Source organism: Gymnodraco acuticeps, unplaced genomic scaffold (genome assembly GCF_902827175.1).
Source record: "Gymnodraco acuticeps unplaced genomic scaffold, fGymAcu1.1, whole genome shotgun sequence".
NCBI lineage: Eukaryota > Metazoa > Chordata > Actinopteri > Perciformes > Bathydraconidae > Gymnodraco > Gymnodraco acuticeps.
The window spans coordinates 167,132-189,062 of record NW_022991941.1 but is presented as its reverse complement, the minus strand read 5'-3'; the positions used below and the strand labels follow the sequence as shown (position 1 = coordinate 189,062).

Sequence of the window (21,931 nt, the reverse complement as noted above, 5' to 3'; positions counted from 1 at the left end):
GTTAGAAATAGACCAATTAACTAAAAATATGTGATAGTAAATGCAACATCAACAATTTTATATATCTATATATTTTTTTTCTGTGCGTCGAATCTGGCGATACGTTTTGCACTAATAGTAGCGAAAGTGCTGCACAGAGGCCGTTTCTGCGTTTACATATCCCCACAGATTTCATCATCTCCTCTCTTGTTACTGAGGTCCATGCTTCGCAGAACATCAGAACTGCTGAGGATCAGCACCGAGATCTCCTCCTTCTCCTCCCTGTGGTCAAAGACCCGGTCCGGAAACAACAACAGACCGTTTTCCGTGTCCCTGTTTAAGAGGAACAAGAAGAGAAGTCTTTGGCTGCAGGAAGGACGAACCATGGACGGAAACATGGAGGAGATTCTGGCCCCTTTGAGGCTGGCTGTCAAAGAACAGGTAACAAAGACATCCACAATGACTTAAAACTGATGTGGTATAGGTTTCTTAGGGTTAGATAACTTTGTATTACCTCTGCAGGGTGACAGCTGGAGTGTTAGCATGCAAGCTAACCGGCTAACCGGACCGGTTCCTTTTTATATATTTAAATGTTTGTATTTAATTTGTCTTTCTTTCTTTAATTCAAACGATTTATTGATTTGATTTTTTCTTATTTTTGATTTTATTAGATAATGTTTTACTTCACCGGTTCCTCATGAAGCTGTCAATGAAAGAGCCATTAGCTAAATGCTAACACTAGTCGGCAGTAATGTCTGCACCCTTTGCCACGTTTCAATGAGCTGCTGCAGATATCTGTGAGCAGGGTGGGGTTTAAAGAAGAAATTCATGCTCCTACAAAAAAAAAGATGTTATTAAACATGCCCAAACCAGAGGTAAAAAGCAGTCTAAAGCCCCTCTCTGTTTTTAGGGGGAACTGGTGCGTCAAATGAAACAGGATGGAGCTCCTGATGTGGATGTTACTAAAGCTGTGGCTGAACTGAAGGCGAGGAAGAGGGCTTTTGAAGCCAAGGTGAGTCTAGTTCAACTGTATGTGATTCAATATATTTAGTATCAATTACCTTTGTCTACAATTATCTGCCAAGCCTTGCATCTGTTCTGAGGAATAGGACTGTCAAACACTTGCCAGCTCTCCACTTAATGACCAGGCTGTGCTGCATATATGATGCACTTTAATTAAAATATGGGCAGTGTGTGCCAACTTTTTTTGTTCATTTTTAACCTGCTATTGTGATAAGCAGACTGGGAATTGGGTGCTTGCTGGAGATGCAGGTGTTTGACACATCATGGTAGATATTATTATTAGATGCATTCAACCTGGTTATAACACATCTGGTGTCAAACCTATTCAAAACTGATATGCAACATACTATTACAAACCTGCATTTCCATTCCCGGATATCCACAAATGTATCCTGGTCATCAAACACAGCTCTCTCTTAAACTCACACTGTTATAACCGTGTGAGTTTTCCCTCACAGGAGCTATTGTGCCTTGTTCGCTGATTTTAAAATTGTGATTTTGTCATCCTAAGATGTGTATCATGTCCTCTTGTTGGTGTTAAACGTGTTTTGGTTATCACTTATGTATATGTAATCAATGATAATGCTGCCTTGTGGTTCCTAGAGTCAGCTGTCAGTGCTGAACTGTGGGTTTTTAAAACAGTGATTTGATGCATGGATTCTGCTCCTCATGCAGCCTTCCATAGCCCGGTTGCGGATACAATGTTTTGGACAAGCAACTTATTTTATCATGTCTTGATGCGTTTCTTTCCTGCGACCGAATTTGCTGACTATGAGGTGTCAAGAATGGAGTAAATATCCTTCTCATTGCAGGAACTGTCATTAGAACCCAAAGATGACATCGTTGACAGAACCAAGATGGAGGACACCCTCAAGAGGAGATTCTTCTACGACCAGGCCTTTGCCATCTATGGAGGTAAGACTTTGAGAGCTAGTGTTAAAGGTCCCCTATTAAACTGTTTCTCATCACTATATCACAGGTCTCAGATATATACAGAGCCTGTCTCTGATTGGCTAAAACACCAAACCGATCATTGCAGCAGCATTACCCATAATCCCCTCTGTTTCAGCCCTGCTTCAAAAGTGCTGATTCTCTGTCTGTTACTTTAGATGAAAAATAAGGAGCCCCTCCCCACGCCCCTCTGAGAGACATTTAGTTACAAAGAACTCAATGGTGCTCTAGGAGGAGATTCAGGTGATAAGGGGGGGGGGGGGGGGGGGATTGGCTAATGGTTACACAAGACAAAACATCGTTATGACATCATAAAGTGGCCAAAATCTGATCAGCTCATTTTCAGACAGGTTTTTATAGAAATGGATCAAAAAGAGAGAGAATCTTTGTTCCTGAAACTTTCAGAGTCTCTTTCCACAGAGGGGACACATGTTGATGTAGAAGAGACATGAAGAAGAGGGGACACATGTTGATGTAGAAGAGATATGAAGAAGAGGAGACACATGTTGATGTAGAAGAGACATGAAGAAGAGGGGACACATGTTGATGTAGAAGAGACATGAAGAAGAGGGGACACATGTTGATGTAGAAGAGACATGAAGAAGAGGGGACACATGTTGATGTAAAAGAGACATGGAGAAGAGGGGACACATGTTGATGTAGAAGAGACATGAAGAAGAGGGGACACATGTTGATGTAGAAGAGACATGAAGAAGAGGGGACACATGTTGATGTAGAAGAGACATGAAGAAGAGGGGACACATGTTGATGTAGAAGAGACATGGAGAAGAGGGGACACATGTTGATGTAGAAGAGACATGAAGAAGAGGGGACACATGTTGATGTAGAAGAGACATGAAGAAGAGGAGACACATGTTGATGTAGAAGAGACATGAAGAAGAGGGGACACATGTTGATGTAGAAGAGACATGAGGAAGAGGGGACACATGTTGATGTAGAAGAGACATGAGGAAGAGGGGACACATGTTGATGTAGAAGAGACATGAAGAAGAGGGGACACATGTTGATGTAGAAGAGACATGAAGAAGAGGGGACACATGTTGATGTAGAAGAGACATGAAGAAGAGGGGACACATGTTGATGTAGAAGAGACATGGAGAAGAGGGGACACATGTTGATGTAGAAGAGACATGAAGAAGAGGGGACACATGTTGATGTAGAAGAGACATGAAGAAGAGGGGACACATGTTGATGTAGAAGAGACATGAAGAAGAGGGGACACATGTTGATGTAGAAGAGACATGAGGAAGAGGGGACACATGTTGATGTAGAAGAGACATGGAGAAGAGGGGACACATGTTGATGTAGAAGAGACATGAAGAAGAGGGGACACATGTTGATGTAGAAGAGACATGAAGAAGTGTATTTTGCATAATAGGTGACCTTTAATAAAACAAAGGGTTAGATGAGCAGGTAAATCACCGTACAAAGAGTCTTTAAGCCCTCTGTTACCATGCAGTATTGCCCCTCAGGTGTGAGCGGCCTGTATGACTTCGGCCCTGTCGGCTGCGCCCTGAAGAACAACATCCTGCAGGTGTGGAGGCAGCACTTCATCCAGGAGGAGCAGATCCTGGAGATCGACTGCACCATGCTCACCCCCGAGCCCGTCCTCAAGTAGGTGTTTCACCCATCAGATCATGGCTTCTATGGGTTTTAAACACTCATTTGTTATTTCTAATGTATAATTAATGAGGGTAATGCTGCCTTGTGGTTCCTAGAGTCCGCTCCAAACCGCTGAACTGTGGGTTTTTGTAAACAGGCGCACAATGATCCTGCGATTTGATGCATGGAAGCTGCCAATATAGCTTTTTAGCCCGGTTGCAGAAACAATTATTTGATTAAATTAATCATTAATTTTAGTATTAAAGAAGCCTTATTATACTTTTTGGGGTTTCCCTTTACAGTAGTGTGTTATTAAGGTTTTTGTGCATGTAAATTGTCTGCAAAGGCTGACATCCCCAGTTTCTCCGGTTCCATTGGACTTCTTTGTTTACATCTGTAACATAGTGACAAAACTAAGTTACACTCGCGCTCCTATTGGCTAGCGCTCCAACACATTGTACGTGATAGGCTAAGGCAGTCGGAACACCTCCAAGTGGTTGACCAATCACAAGAGAGCCAGCCAGCTAACCAATCAGAGCAGACTTGGCTCTGGTTTCAGTAGTGCTGGGGGGAAACGATTATTTTGAAAACGATTAATCGGGCGATTATTTGATCGATTAGTCGACTAATCTAACGATTATTTTTCTGTTGTTCAATTCAGGGGATCTTAATATTTAATACCAGATTAACGGAAATAATCTCAGCTAGCTGCCGATACAAACCATGTTTACCAAAACAAAACACAAGTCTCATAAGAAGCATCTAAATGACCCCTGAGCGAAAAATGCTAACGGACATTGGCACAGATCTCAAGATAAAAGTACTCTTATTACTTATCGTAGCTGCACATACAATATATCCGATTAAAGCTGAGGTTCCACAGATTATTTAGGTATATAGTATCATCACTGAGTGATCCGGACTCGCGACAGGGGAAGCAAATACAGTCATCACAACACGTACCGTCACAGAGCTTCTAGGGAGATCGTCTCACCGCCGTAGCTGTCAATCTGATCAAAAGACGTGTTCAATGGCATTAAAATGAGAAAAAACGCGGCTGAATCGGTTAATCCATAGGTTTTTAACGTCTATGTATAAAAAAATGATTGAATTTATAATCCATAATTCCATTTTTATGTAAAAATCGGAGAGCAAATGCTAGCTGCTAATGGTAGCCACCACAGCTAGCTGCTGCTTCTGCTAGGCTATGCAGCAGTCTCAGTGAGATATAAATATATAAATATCTTTGCGTTTTGGACTAACTTTAAAATATTCCCATGCTTTTGAAGACCTAGGGCGAGATGTTTTCGTTTGAGGGCTTCGTGCGCAATCCTGTGAGGAGGAGGTGGTAGCCGTTTCAGTCTCCATTGTGTTTGAAGTGCGATTGCGAACTGCTTGTTGCTTTGGGTGACCCACGTGTGTGTAGCGACGCGTCGACGCGGAAATATGTCGTCGACGATATTTTGAAGTCGACGCGTCGCTACAGCACTAGGTTTCAGACAGAGGGTGAAAAGAGGTGCTGCAGCACAGGCAGTATGAGAAAAATAAAGAGCTTTTTGAACATTAAAGCATGGAGACATGTAGAGACACTACGTACTGATATACACCTGAACATCAGCAGGAGAGGACTCTTTAAAGTAGAGACACTACATACTGATATACACCTGAACATCAGCAGGAGAGGACTCTTTAAAGCAGAGACACTACATACTGATATACACCTGAACATCAGCAGGAGAGGACTCTTTAAAGTAGAGACACTACATACTGATATACACCTGAACATCAGCAGGAGAGGACTCTTTAAAGTAGAGACACTACATACTGATATACACCTGAACATCAGCAGGAGAGGACTCTTTAAAGCAGAGACACTACATACTGATATACACCTGAACATCAGCAGGAGAGGACTCTTTAAAGTAGAGACACTACATACTGATATACACCTGAACATCAGCAGGAGAGGACTCTTTAAAGTAGAGACACTACATACTGATATACACCTGGACATCAGCAGGAGAGGACTCTTTAAAGTAGAGACACTACATACTGATATACACCTGAACATCAGCAGGAGAGGACTCTTTAAAGTAGAGACACTACATACTGATATACACCTGAACATCAGCAGGAGAGGACTCTTTAAAGTAGAGACACTACATACTGATATACACCTGAACATCAGCAGGAGAGGACTCTTTAAAGTAGAGACACTACATACTGATATACACCTGAACATCAGCAAGAGAGGACTCTTTAAAGTAGAGACACTACATACTGATATACACCTGAACATCAGCAGGAGAGGACTCTTTAAAGTAGAGACACTACATACTGATATACACCTGAACATCAGCAGGAGAGGACTCTTTAAAGTAGAGACACTACATACTGATATACACCTGAACATCAGCAGGAGAGGACTCTTTAAAGTAGAGACACTACATACTGATATACACCTGAACATCAGCAGGAGAGGACTCTTTAAAGTAGAGACACTACATACTGATATACACCTGAACATCAGCAGGAGAGGACTCTTTAAAGTAGAGACACTACATAATGATATACACCTGAACATCAGCAGGAGAGGACTCTTTAAAGTAGAGACACTACATACTGATATACACCTGAACATCAGCAGGAGAGGACTCTTTAAAGTAGAGACACTACATACTGATATACACCTGAACATCAGCAGGAGAGGACTCTTTAAAGTAGAGACACTACATACTGATATACACCTGAACATCAGCAGGAGAGGACTCTTTAAAGTAGAGACACTACATAATGATATACACCTGAACATCAGCAGGAGAGGACTCTTTAAAGTAGAGACACTACATACTGATATACACCTGAACATCAGCAGGAGAGGACTCTTTAAAGTAGAGACACTACATACTGATATACACCTGAACATCAGCAGGAGAGGACTCTTTAAAGTAGAGACACTACATACTGATATACACCTGAACATCAGCAGGAGAGGACTCTTTAAAGTAGAGACACTACATACTGATATACACCTGAACATCAGCAGGAGAGGACTCTTTAAAGTAGAGACACTACATACTGATATACACCTGAACATCAGCAAGAGAGGACTCTTTAAAGTAGAGACACTACATACTGATATACACCTGAACATCAGCAGGAGAGGACTCTTTAAAGTAGAGACACTACATACTGATATACACCTGAACATCAGCAGGAGAGGACTCTTTAAAGTAGAGACACTACATACTGATATACACCTGAACATCATCAGGAGAGGACTCTTTAAAGTAGAGACACTACATACTGATATACACCTGAACATCAGCAGGAGAGGACTCTTTAAAGTAGAGACACTACATAATGATATACACCTGAACATCAGCAGGAGAGGACTCTTTAAAGTAGAGACACTACATACTGATATACACCTGAACATCAGCAGGAGAGGACTCTTTAAAGTAGAGACACTACATACTGATATACACCTGAACATCAGCAGGAGAGGACTCTTTAAAGTAGAGACACTACATACTGATATACACCTGAACATCAGCAGGAGAGGACTCTTTAAAGTAGAGACACTACATACTGATATACACCTGAACATCAGCAGGAGAGGACTCTTTAAAGTAGAGACACTACATACTGATATACACCTGAACATCAGCAGGAGAGGACTCTTTAAAGTAGAGACACTACATACTGATATACACCTGAACATCAGCAGGAGAGAACTCTTTAAAGTAGAGACACTACATACTGATATAGACCTGAACATCAGCAGGAGAGGACTCTTTAAAGTAGAGACACTACATACTGATATACACCTGAACATCAGCAGGAGAGGACTCTTTAAAGTAGAGACACTACATACTGATATACACCTGAACATCATCAGGAGAGGACTCTTTAAAGTAGAGACACTACATACTGATATACACCTGAACATCAGCAGGAGAGGACTCTTTAAAGTAGAGACACTACATAATGATATACACCTCAACATCAGCAGGAGAGGACTCTTTAAAGTAGAGACACTACATACTGATATACACCTGAACATCAGCAGGAGAGGACTCTTTAAAGTAGAGACACTACATACTGATATACACCTGAACATCAGCAGGAGAGGACTCTTTAAAGTAGAGACACTACATACTGATATACACCTGAACATCAGCAGGAGAGGACTCTTTAAAGTAGAGACGCTATATACTGATATACACCTGAACATCAGCAGGAGAGGACTCTTTAAAGTAGAGACACTACATAATGATATACACCTGAACATCAGCAGGAGAGGACTCTTTAAAGTAGAGACACTACATACTGATATACACCTGAACATCAGCAGGAGAGGACTCTTTAAAGTAGAGACACTACATACTGATATACACCTGAACATCAGCAGGAGAGGACTCTTTAAAGTAGAGACACTACATACTGATATACACCTGAACATCAGCAGGAGAGGACTCTTTAAAGTAGAGACACTACATACTGATATACACCTGAACATCAGCAGGAGAGGACTCTTTAAAGTAGAGACACTACATACTGATATACATCTGAACATCAGCAGGAGAGGACTCTTTAAAGTAGAGACACTACATACTGATATACACCTGGACATCAGCAGGAGAGGACTCTTTAAAGTAGAGATGCTACATACTGATATACACCTGAACATCAGCAAGAGAGGACTCTTTAAAGTAGAGACACTACTTACTGATATACACCTGAACATCAGCAGGAGAGGACTCTTTAAAGTAGAGACACTACATACTGATATACACCTGAACATCAGCAGGAGAGGACTCTTTAAAGTAGATACACTACATACTGATATACACCTGAACATCAGCAGGAGAGGACTCTTTAAAGTAGAGACACTACATACTGATATACACCTGAACATCAGCAGGAGAGGACTCTTTAAAGTAGATACACTACATACTGATATACACCTGAACATCAGCAGGAGAGGACTCTTTAAAGTAGAGACACTACATACTGATATACACCTGAACATCAGCAGGAGAGGACTCTTTAAAGTAGAGACACTACATACTGATATACACCTGAACATCAGCAGGAGAGGACTCTTTAAAGTAGAGACACTACATACTGATATACACCTGAACATCAGCAGGAGAGGACTCTTTAAAGTAGAGACACGACATACTGATATACACCTGAACATCAGCAGGAGAGGACTCTTTAAAGTAGAGACACTACATACTGATATACACCTGAACATCAGCAGGAGAGGACTCTTTAAAGTAGAGACACTACATACTGATATACACCTGAACATCAGCAGGAGAGGACTCTTTAAAGTAGAGACACTACATACTGATATACACCTGAACATCAGCAGGAGAGGACTCTTTAAAGTAGAGACACTACATACTGATATACACCTGAACATCAGCAGGAGAGGACTCTTTAAAGTAGAGACACTACATACTGATATACACCTGAACATCAGCAGGAGAGAACTCTTTAAAGTAGAGACACTACATACTGATATAGACCTGAACATCAGCAGGAGAGGACTCTTTAAAGTAGAGACACTACATACTGATATACACCTGAACATCAGCAGGAGAGGACTCTTTAAAGTAGAGACACTACATACTGATATACACCTGAACATCATCAGGAGAGGACTCTTTAAAGTAGAGACACTACATACTGATATACACCTGAACATCAGCAGGAGAGGACTCTTTAAAGTAGAGACACTACATAATGATATACACCTCAACATCAGCAGGAGAGGACTCTTTAAAGTAGAGACACTACATACTGATATACACCTGAACATCAGCAGGAGAGGACTCTTTAAAGTAGAGACACTACATACTGATATACACCTGAACATCAGCAGGAGAGGACTCTTTAAAGTAGAGACACTACATACTGATATACACCTGAACATCAGCAGGAGAGGACTCTTTAAAGTAGAGACGCTATATACTGATATACACCTGAACATCAGCAGGAGAGGACTCTTTAAAGTAGAGACACTACATAATGATATACACCTGAACATCAGCAGGAGAGGACTCTTTAAAGTAGAGACACTACATACTGATATACACCTGAACATCAGCAGGAGAGGACTCTTAAAGTAGAGACACTACATACTGATATACACCTGAACATCAGCAGGAGAGGACTCTTTAAAGTAGAGACACTACATACTGATATACACCTGAACATCAGCAGGAGAGGACTCTTTAAAGTAGAGACACTACATACTGATATACACCTGAACATCAGCAGGAGAGGACTCTTTAAAGTAGAGACACTACATACTGATATACATCTGAACATCAGCAGGAGAGGACTCTTTAAAGTAGAGACACTACATACTGATATACACCTGGACATCAGCAGGAGAGGACTCTTTAAAGTAGAGATGCTACATACTGATATACACCTGAACATCAGCAAGAGAGGACTCTTTAAAGTAGAGACACTACTTACTGATATACACCTGAACATCAGCAGGAGAGGACTCTTTAAAGTAGAGACACTACATACTGATATACACCTGAACATCAGCAGGAGAGGACTCTTTAAAGTAGATACACTACATACTGATATACACCTGAACATCAGCAGGAGAGGACTCTTTAAAGTAGAGACACTACATACTGATATACACCTGAACATCAGCAGGAGAGGACTCTTTAAAGTAGATACACTACATACTGATATACACCTGAACATCAGCAGGAGAGGACTCTTTAAAGTAGAGACACTACATACTGATATACACCTGAACATCCAGCAGGAGAGGACTCTTTAAAGTAGAGACACTACATACTGATATACACCTGAACATCAGCAGGAGAGGACTCTTTAAAGTAGAGACACTACATACTGATATACACCTGAACATCAGCAGGAGAGGACTCTTTAAAGTAGAGACACGACATACTGATATACACCCTGAACATCAGCAGGAGAGGACTCTTTAAAGTAGAGACACTACATACTGATATACACCTGAACATCAGCAGGAGAGGACTCTTTAAAGTAGAGACACTACATACTGATATACACCTGAACATCAGCAGGAGAGGACTCTTTAAAGTAGAGACACTACATACTGATATACACCTGAACATCAGCAGGAGAGGACTCTTTAAAGTAGAGACACTACATACTGATATACACCTGAACATCAGCAGGAGAGGACTCTTTAAAGTAGAGACACTACATACTGATATACACCTGAACATCAGCAGGAGAGGACTCTTTAAAGTAGAGACATTACATACTGATATACACCTGAACATCAGCAGGAGAGGACTCTTTAAAGTAGAGACACTACATACTGATATACACCTGAACATCAGCAGGAGAGGACTCTTAAAGTAGAGACACTACATACTGATATACACCTGAACATCAGCAGGAGAGGACTCTTTAAAGTAGAGACACTACATACTGATATACACCTGAACATCAGCAGGAGAGGACTCTTTAAAGTAGAGACACTACATACTGATATACACCTGAACATCAGCAGGAGAGGACTCTTTAAAGTAGAGACACTACATAATGATATACACCTGAACATCAGCAGGAGAGGACTCTTTAAAGTAGAGACACTACATACTGATATACACCTGAACATCAGCAGGAGAGGACTCTTTAAAGTAGAGACACTACATACTGATATACACCTGAACATCAGCAGGAGAGGACTCTTTAAAGTAGAGACACTACATACTGATATACACCTGAACATCAGCAGGAGAGGACTCTTTAAAGTAGAGACACTACATACTGATATACACCTGAACATCAGCAGAATATGTCCTTATAAACACTATAATGTAATATTTCTTCTCATAATTCTAGGACATCAGGACATGTGGACAAATTTGCTGACTACATGGTGAAAGACGTGAAGAATGGCGAGTGCTTCAGGGCCGACCACCTCCTCAAAGGTAAGCCTTTTGTACATCCTGTGTGTATTTAGCAGAGGTGGGAGTAAGTCCTATGTGCAAGTCTCAAGTCTTGACCTACAAGTATCAAGCAAGTCCCAAGTCACTGTGGTGAGAGTCAAGCAAGTCAAGTCATTGCTCAGGTCAAGCAAGTCAAGTCATTGCTCAGGTCAAGTCAAGTCATTGCTCAGGTCAAGCAAGTCAAGTCATTGCTCAGGTCAAGTCATTGCTCAGGTCAAGCAAGTCAAGTCATTGCACAGGTCAAGTCATTGCTCAGGTCAAGTCAAGTCATTGCTCAGGTCAAGTCAAGTCATTGCTCAGGTCAAGTCAAGTCATTGCTCAGGTCAAGTCATTGCTCAGGTCAAGTCATTGCTCAGGTCAAGTCATTGCACAGGTCAAGTCATACGATACTCTGATGAATAATCCCAGTTTCTGCATTTAAATCAGTTAAAAGACAGTGGTTATGAAAATGGATTTAACCCACACTATGATCTTCATTACATACAGTTAATCATTTGAAATCTAATTTAGACCGATGACAATCATATTAGATTCATATTAACCCCAGAACTGCAGACAATAAGCTAGGACTCAATAAAAAAAGTCTGTTCAAAAAGGCAGAATTCCAGGTAAGAAAATCGTATATGGCTTTTGTCATTACACATATTTAATTTAAATTTCTGTTAACACTAGAACCGCCAACATCGTCAGCACCTACATAGATATCATTTTCAAATCATTTAATTTGTTCCTCTTCATAATTTTCTTATAAACTAATATCCTGCAGGTCACCCTTGAAAAAGAGATCTCAAGGGGCTTTCACCTGGTTAAATAAAGGCTACAAACAAACAGGACGATTTAAAACTCACTTAATTGGGTTAATTTAGAAATTGCTTCAGTTTATCATCATAACAGATAAAAAAGTTCAGATTCATTTTACAATAAATCAAGGAATGATGCACTTCTACAAACAAAAACAACATCATTAAAACATTTCAACAAACTACTAAAAGTAGATGAACTACATTATTCAGTATCAGGGTTAGTCAAAATGAATCCCTTCTAGTGTTCATTTACCGTTTTGTCTTCTCTTTGCTTAATCGATTTGAAACCAAGTCTAACGTAGCTTAAACGTAACGTTAGCATTCTAGCTAACAACACATGCACGCACCTTTCTCTGTGTTTTTGTTTGTAGTGACGAATTAAGTTGGATGTTGTGGTGGTCGTGTCACTAATCTTTATGCTGCAGACCCTGCATACCGCTGTTCTCTTCTTATTACCGTCATCGAAAAGATAATCCTTGAATCCAAACTTCACTATTTGTGGAGTAAAGCTAGCCGCTGCCATGTTAACTGACACTCCTGCCGTCTAGTGGGTTGCCAGGTTTGCGCGCATGGCGCTATAATCACGTTTTTCGAAAAAACTAAACCTAATATTTCACTACAAAAACAAACGCAAATATTTAATTTTAAACACTCAAGTCCTTTCAAGTCATCTATCTCAAGCTTAAGTCAAGTCTCAAGTCATGAATACCAAGTCCAAGTCAAGTCTTTTATCAATGTTAGTCAAGCAAGTCTCAAGTAAAAAAATATGCGAGTCAAGTCATGTGACTCGAGTCAAGTCATATGACTCGAGTCCCCACCTCTTGTATTTAGTGATTTACACTAAACTAAAGATTAGTCATCCTAACACAGCAGGGGTCTTTGTAGGTTTTTCATGTGGATTATTCATGGCTTGTGCCGAGTGAGGGGGGATGGACGCGATCCAAGCTTGTGTTGTCAGTGGCTGCTGCTGGTTGGGAAAGCTCTGAGTATCACTGTGGTGCCTGAGGGAGAATGGAAGTGGCTGGAACAGCAGAAATCACACGGCTTTCATAGCAGTATGAGCTGGGACCACAGAGACTGGAGCTGTGCCAACGAGCCAGCAGACATAATGTGAGATTCAGGAAGAACGTGTCATTTCCTTGAAGGCTAATTGGCTCCGATGACAAAAAAGGAATGACATAATTCATGAAAATGTTATTTAATGAAAGTATGTTATTTATTATCTGAGATATGGAAAGTGTGCTTATTTATTGTTATGTTGTTGTAACACCTTGTACAACATGCTTTGGCAATACTATGTTTGGATATTGTCATGCCAATTAAAGCGATATCTTTTCACAATGCAGATTAGTTTCGAGACCATTCTCACACTTCTCAAGATTAATTTCTTCCATTTGATTTGTATAGTCTGTTTAGCATTGTCCCACGTTTGTAAGAGTATTGATTTGATGTCTCTGTGTGTCCGACAGCCCACCTCCAGAAGCTGATGTCCGATAAGAAGTGCTCAGCAGCGAAGAAGGCTGAGATGGAGGAAGTCACCACTCAGGTCCGTTGTAACCGAGACAAAATGCTCTTTAGTGGAAAAGCTGCTTCTGACAGTTTTTAATAATTCCCTTTTTCGTCTATTTCTGTTCCAGATGGACAACTACACCCAGCAGGAGCTCACCGAGTTCTTTGTGAAATACAACGTGAAGTCTCCCATCACAGGAAATGACCTCACGGCTCCCATCCTTTTCAACCTGATGTTCCAGACGTCCATCGGACCAGGAGGGAACATGACGGGGTAAAAATAAAACACAATACAGCGGAGAATGCAGTCTTTGGTGCTGCATTTGTATCATAGATATCCAGAAATGTGTCCTGATCATCAAACACAACTCTGTTTTAACCCCACACTGCTTTTGTTCTCTGTTTTTATTTGAGGAAATGTTAGAAACGGCTGCCTTGTGGTCCCTAGAGTCAGCTGTCAGGGCTGAACTGCCTTCCATAGCCCGGTTGCGGATACAATGTTTTGGAAACGCACCGTATTTGTCTTGATGAGCATCGTTCCTAAGACATGTGGACCACTTTGCTGACTATGTGCTGATTGATTTGACGTGACTCCGCAGCTATCTGAGGCCTGAAACCGCTCAGGGAATCTTCCTCAACTTCAAGCGTCTGCTGGAGTTCAACCAGGGAAAACTTCCCTTCGCTGCTGCTCAAATAGGAAACTCCTTCAGGAACGAGATCTCTCCTCGCTCTGGACTCATCCGTGTCAGGTGAGAGATCCACCAACACCTTTTGATTTGATCCCTATTCAAATGACTCATGATGTTAAACAGGATTATTACATGGTTTAGTTGAATACTCGATTCTGATTGGTCAATTCAGAACACGTGACACCTTGTTAATCCAGTAGTACAGACCGCTGTCAAGGACTCATTAACCGTTGTTAAGGACGCTCACATCTGCACAAAGAAGTCCGGTCGATTTAACTGCGTGCAGTTTGCTTTTCAAACTGGGACAAGAAAACAGCGGAGAAGTAATGGGGCAGAAACCCTCCTTTTTACGCAGCGGTCCAGACATAGACATCAAACGGCGACACATATTCAGTTGCCAGTTACTTTGGCATTAGGGCAGGGATATCTAGATACTTTCCAAGGTTTAACATAATTAATTGTGCTACTTTTAAAGCAAGCAGCGATGTTTTCAAATCTGTAATCAAAAAGCTCCTCAAAACGCTATCGAAGCAGTTCCTGCCGTTGCTAAGGAGGATCAAGAAAGAGAAAGTAAAAGACGGAGCGCTGGACGTCAGATAAATCCCCAGAAGAAGGCAGAGAGGAAGTGAACACTAACAGGAACACGGTATGGGCTCTGCAGAGTTTAAGGACTTGTTAGTGGATCAGAAACCGTGAACAGAGTTGGTCAGTGCTGCCGTAAAGTTGTCCAGCCGTTGGTGCGCCGGAACGGAGTTTTTTTTTTTTAGCGGAAGAAATACGATCATTTTTAAGTCAATTAAATCATTTCAATTAATATTGGGAGTCGAGTCGTTAGTTTGTTTAGTATCTGGCCGTGTAAAAAGCGTAATGACCAAGTCGCTGCACATTATCCCTTACATATAATCACTCCACAGGCCATAGGATTGTTAAACACCTGCACTTTTGAAAGAACATCCATAACATTCATCTGTTTGCAACTTATATATATCAATATTCCAATTACTTGTATTTAGACTATTCTCTATTTACTTGCACTATCATCTGTTTTATTGTGTTGGAGGAGCCTAAGATTTTCATTGTCGTAACTACACTGTAGCTATGCACACATGACAATAAAAGCCTTGAATCTTGAATCCACGTTTCCTCACAGAGAGTTCACCATGGCTGAGATCGAGCACTTTGTGGATCCAAATGAGAAAATCCACCCCAAATTCTCGAATGTAGCCGACCTGGACCTCACGCTCTACTCCTCCAAGGCTCAGACCAGCGGACAGTCTGCAAAGATCATGAGGCTGGGGGACGCTGTGGAGCAGGTGGGAGTCACTAAATAAGCCTTTTAGGTCACTCTGCAACACATCACCTGATTTGATTGGATATTAATGTATGTATTGTTAATAATACTGTGTGCCATGCTCAATATTATCTTGTGTAATGTGGCTTTATAACCAAGCTTGTGTCGGTATTAGGCAGCTTCAGTAACAAAAGCTCAGACACTTTAAAGTTATTCTTCTTTTGTGACAAGTAAATTGCAATTTGCACCATGGTGAAGATTTTGGCCACTTTGTGATGTCGTAACAATGTTTTGGCTTGTGTAACCATTAGCCAATCAGCAACCAGGGTAACCCCCCCCCCCTTATCACCTGAGTCTCCTCCTAGAGCACCATTGAGTTATTTGTAACCAAATGTCTCTCAGAGGGGCGTGGGGAGGGGCTCCTTATTTTCATCTAAAGTAACAGACAGAGAATCAGCACTTTGGAAACAGGGCTGAAACAGGGCTGAAACAGAGGGGATTATGGGTAATGCTGCGATGATCTGATTGGTGTTTCAGCCAATCAGAGACAGGTTCTGTATATATCTGAGACCTGTAATATATTGATGATAAACAGTATAATAGGAGACCTTTAAATAATTATACACTTTATTTGTTTAGCCCCTTTCATGCACAAAGCAGCCCAAAGTGCGTTACAGAACAAGATAAAACATCAAAAGTGATCCTAATGAAATTCCCTTGAATTAAAGCTGGCAAGAAATTAAAATAGGTAAAAATAAAACAATTAAAATAAAAGCAAAACAGAAAGAAATACAGTAAAACATGGACAATGATACCGGTGAGAATTCAAAGTTAACCCAAATTTAAAAGCGATATTGAAAATATTTTTTGGACTACACACCTCTGGAATAACAAAGCACTTTAATTACGACTGCTAATTAGTCCCTTTTTAGACTGTGCTGTTTAAGGTGAGTGAACTTGCCGGTGCCAAAGACACATTTCCATTTGATGTTAATTTAATGGACAATTAAGTTATCTGAAAAAAAGATATACTCGGTTCAATTAACACATGAAACCTGTGGTCAATATTATCTTGTGTAATGTGGCTTTATAACCAAGCTTGTGTCGGTATTAGGCAGCTTCAGTAACAAAAGCTCAGACACTTTAAAGTTATTCTTCTTTTGTGACAAGAAAATTGCAATTTGCACCATGGTGAACCACGGCTTTTTACAAATAAATTCTAGTAGAAATGTCATCTTGTATCACCAAGCAAAGAATGTTACCAACAATAGTCCACCTTGAGTTAGGTTAGTTTCAATTGAGCATAATCTCCTTTCACAGAATTCACACTAATCAATCTATCTGTTATTTTGTATATATTCATTGTTGTGTTTTTATTTAGTTAAAAATGTGTATATATAGGTATATACATATTTGCACACATATTTTTATACATATATTTGTATATTCGGGATTGTGGGAAACGGTATTTCGATCTCTCTGTACACACGAAGATTGACAATAAAGTGTTCTTTCAGGGAGTGATCAACAACACCGTCCTGGGATACTTCATCGGGAGGATCTACCTCTACCTCACTAAAGTTGGTATCTCCAAAGACAAGCTGCGCTTCCGTCAGCACATGGACAACGAGATGGCTCACTACGCCTGCGACTGCTGGGACGCTGAAACCAAAACCTCCTATGTACGTACTATCGCACTTACGTCCTCGTCGCTCAGCAGGGAGTCCATGTGCTTTTAAGTGAATATCTTTTCGTTGCAGGGCTGGATCGAGATCGTGGGATGTGCCGACCGCTCCTGCTTTGATCTGCAATGCCATGCGAAAGCTACAAAGGTCCCGTTGGTCGCTGAGAAGCCTCTAAAAGAACCCATATCCTTTTTCATTAAACTCGTTGTTCCATCAAGTCTCAAAAGAAACAGCTTAAAGGCTCCCTTGTATGCTTTTTGCTGATATCAACCTGAAAATGAGCATGATAGGGCCCCTTTAAGGCATTTTATTGCCCTTAACTCCTCCACACAAAATTGTAAACGTGGTCCAGTTCGAGGCCAACAAAGGAGCCATCGGGAAGGTGTACAAGAAGGACGCTAAGATCGCCATGGAGTATCTGTCCGGGTGTGACGAGAGCTTCATCACAGAGCAGGAGCAGCTGCTCACTGACGCTGGGTGAGGCCCGTTAGCCGCAGATGCTGGTTGTTGATTGGTTTGATATTCGCAGCACACTCAAGGCTGTTCCTTTTATTCTGCAGAGAGTTCACCATCGAGTCAGAAGGCAAGTCCTTCAAACTCACGAAGGACATGGTCAGCGTGAAGCGGTTCCAGAAGACTCTGCACGGTGAGGATTTCATGTTTAGTTTTATGTAGAGCTGCTACTAATGGATCATTTAGTTATTGATTCATCTGCTGATCATTGTTCTTGATATATTATTTGGTCTTTAAAATCCATCCCAGTTTCTCAAATTCAAAGTCTTTTTTTTGTTTGTCAAAAAGCCAAAGATATTCACTTTAATAATACAAAAAGAACCCAAGAAACCTCCACATTCGAGTGTCTAAAAATAGAAATAACAACTTTTTATTATCATCGACTTATCCTTGAAGCTATAGTTTAAGTTTAGATATATTTTATTGATCCATATTTGGAGATATCCTGCTCGGTGCGACGATTGTGTGAGGTAGTCTTTCAATTGGAAAGTTGTGGTTTGAGGTGTGGATATTTGGAGCGACTGCTTTAACATTGTCTGCGTGTCTTTGTCGTCCACAGTGGAGGAAATAGTTCCCAATGTAATCGAGCCCTCCTTCGGTATCGGCAGGGTCATGTACTCCATCTTTGAGCACACATTCCAGGTCAGAAAAGGTGATGATCAAAGAACGGTAAGTTCATGAACTGGATCAAACATATCTGATCTGAAATATTACAGGATATTCATTTAAGAGCGTGTTTCCTCCATTAATGCTATTCCTGTTTTCTTTTCCCTGCAGTACTTCAGCTTCCCTGTCACTGTAGCTCCTTACAAATGCTCCGTCCTGCCTCTGAGTCAAAACCAGGAATTTGTGCCCTTCGTGAAGCAGTTATGTAAGTGCCCACATAATGATAACCTCCAGTATACGATCTATTCCTGTCACAGAGGAGGGAGAACATGCTGCTGTTTTGTTAACTTGCCTTCTCCTCTTTCAGCCGAGGCGATGACGAAGAACAACGTGTCCTACAAGGTGGACGACTCTGCGGGATCCATCGGGAGACGCTACGCCCGGGCAGATGAGATCGGCGTGGCGTTCGGCATCACCATCGACTTCGACACGGTGAACAAGACGCCTCACACCGCCACGCTGAGAGACCGAGACTCCATGAGGCAGATCAGGGCCGAGGTACTGCACTAAATCACTACTTTACCTCCTGCACTAAATCACTACTTTACCTCCTGCACTAAATCACTACTTTACCTCCTGCGCTAAATCACTACTTTACCTCCTGCGCTAAATCACTACTTTACCTCCTGCACCTCACTGAAATGGATCCTTAGTCGCACTTCTCCACGGTTTGTCACTCTGAATGAAGACTCATTTGCATATGTAGAGGGCGCTCTGCATTAAGGGGGAGGGTAGGATTAAACAGGTGGATGCTTTGACACAAATCCATCGCTTTGGAGTCATTTCCTCTCAGCTGAGGGGCTGTTTCTTCTTTTAAATGTACACAAGCCACAACAATGCTCACGTTGGCGTTGTGCACGAAACCAAAACCTGAAGCATCTTATTTGGGTTTTACGTTTCTTCCAGTTTTATGCATGTGACTTCAGTTTGTAGATTGAGGACCGGAGAGTGTTGTGTCTAACGTCTGCTCCATATCATGTGTAGATGAGCTGTTCTGTGCCACTAGCTCGGAGTCAAATGAAGGTCATTTGTTGCCCAAAGTGTCGACCTTTTTCGTGTATTTATTGCTCGACATCCCTTCAAATAGTTTCCTAAACGCTGCCGCCTTTCAGCCGTAATTACTCCCTCCACTTAACCCCATCACCTCACCGTGTTTTCCTCTCCTCAGGTCAGCGAGTTGCCTGACATCGTTCGAGACTTGGCCAACGGATCACTGACCTGGGCCGAGGTGGAGAGCAAGTTCCCCCTCTTCGAAGGCCAGGAGACCGGCAAGAAGGACACGGTCGAAGAGTAACGCCCCCCCCACGGACTTGTTGCATATGCATCACCAGGAAGAATATTGCAGCTGTATTTTTTACAGAGGTGCACTCCACTGCAATCACTAAATTGTCATGTATTCATCATATCTAACAGTTGTGGAAGGCTTGCACAGGACTGATTTCTCCGACGAGCGACATTTCATCCATGTACGGCACGTCGATGTGTTTTTAAAGGAGGAAATGTAATCAGGTTGTTGTCGTCAGTCTGCCAGGTTCCAGGCAGACTGGATTGAAATATTAAAACATTTCAATAAAAACAACCAGCACTTACTGGACACGGGCATAACAGCTGTCATGTTTGTATCAAGTTTTTTAAGCTGATCCCTAGCACACTGTATTTAAGATGGGACTGTTATATACACTGAAAGGAGGGTCATTGTTGGTCGTCATGGGGACAGTAGGCGTTAATGCTACACTTAATGCCTACTTTACTTCTTAAATGCTTGCATACTATCTAATATCGCACACTGGGTCACTTTGAGCTGCTATTTCTTGGTTCTGTGTAAAATATCAAAGCCTTCCAGTTCTTCGTGTGTTTTTATGGCTCTGTTGGAGAATCTTGCAGGAAAGCGGCTAGTGTTGATTTTTAGCGATGATAGCGAAACAATGGCTGCTTGTGTTTTCAATCTGCAGGAGTTATGACTTGCTTTCACTTTTCCGTGAGCTTCGCATGCCCCCTCTCTACTTCTGCTCTTCAATTATTCCCATTACACATCCGTGGTATTATTTCAAAGTCATTTCCAAAGTTGCACATAAGATGCAGCAGCTGTTCTGTTTTCAACTTCTTACAAACCTTCCTCTTGCGTATCTTCTCCAACACTGAGGTATAATAGATAAGCAGCTTTCTGTGCAGATCCTCCTCCTTCCTCCAGAGTCTTGTAAAGATTTAACAGAAACCTCGAGTAAACCCTCAGGTATCGTTAAATCCTCACTAATTAGCCATCCTGTGAGATCTGCTCTTTTTACCAGGATGGTCTCTTTGTAAAGACAGTCGTTGATTCCATAAATCCCAGACGCTCCACCACGTACCCCCCGGGGCTCAAATCTCCTCCCAGCCTTTTATTAAAACTCGTCCTGATTTTAGAGCAATGACCTTTACTGTTTCATTTTAAATACCTCCTCGTTGATGGAGAGGTTTCCTGACATTTGATTGATGATGGATGCTTTTCTCAAGGTCTTCTGAGACACTTCTTACTCCGATACGTCAGAAAAATCACGTTCACGGTGTGTTAAAGTGCTGCTTCAACAGCAAACAGCCCTGAGCTCAGATGCCCCTGCTGTATGTTTAAATACACACCAACACTTTATGCTATAGTAAAGGTGCTTAAAATTCAGACACAATATGCTCTTTTTAGATTTACTTACATTGTAATCCCTATTTTTTTTAAATGTTAGAGTAATCTGATTTTCTGCAACTGTAAGAGAATACATTTACCTTTTTTAGTTACCGATAAATAGCTCATAGCAATTATAGTTCTAACCCACAAGGGGGCGCCAAATGCAAACTGATGATTTTTTGCAATGTGCTAGTTCTACAAATGCAAAACCTACAGACACAATTACTGTGTTTTATTGATGCTGTTTGACATTATTGTTCAATTATTTTTGAACAGTTTTTGAAAGTTGGACATTGGTTTTAATCTGCAACAGATCTGGAGTCTGTTGATATTTTCTGACCACTGAAGAAGAAGAAAGGTAAGCACTTTTATGCATATTTCAAGCTTTTCTAATAATCTCTTGTTTCTGTCTTTTTAATTTGTGTTTGAAACCGATCAAACTTGGGTAATCATGTGACATTTTCTAATTTAATTAAAACCATTTCACCTTTCAGCACGCGACAATTCAAAAATAAAATAAAAGACATTTAAGAATACAGTAACACATTATAT

The 21,931-nt window shown here is 41.1% G+C and overlaps 1 protein-coding gene and 2 non-coding genes across 3 annotated transcripts; all 3 read left to right on the top strand.

Moving 5' to 3' along the window:
* The first annotated feature begins 130 nt into the window (after window positions 1-130).
* Window positions 131-20,330, top strand: LOC117535845 (glycine--tRNA ligase-like). Its single transcript, XM_034200460.1, has 17 exons — window positions 131-420; window positions 890-991; window positions 1,815-1,917; window positions 3,447-3,588; window positions 11,461-11,549; window positions 13,840-13,916; window positions 14,008-14,153; window positions 14,479-14,628; window positions 15,719-15,881; window positions 17,377-17,541; window positions 17,620-17,727; window positions 17,876-18,021; window positions 18,105-18,190; window positions 18,617-18,726; window positions 18,835-18,928; window positions 19,031-19,221; window positions 19,892-20,330. Exons 1-17 carry the CDS (start codon window positions 202-204, stop codon window positions 20,015-20,017), a joined length of 2,217 nt encoding a protein of 738 aa, XP_034056351.1. The 5' UTR covers window positions 131-201; the 3' UTR covers window positions 20,018-20,330.
* Window positions 1,590-1,706, top strand: LOC117535864. The gene has a single exon (XR_004567469.1). It is a non-coding gene; the product is annotated as a small nucleolar RNA SNORA84 (small nucleolar RNA).
* On the top strand, window positions 3,677-3,806 carry LOC117535863. Its single transcript, XR_004567468.1, has one exon. It is a non-coding gene; the product is annotated as a small nucleolar RNA SNORA84 (small nucleolar RNA).
* Window positions 20,331-21,931: the final 1,601 nt, after the last annotated feature.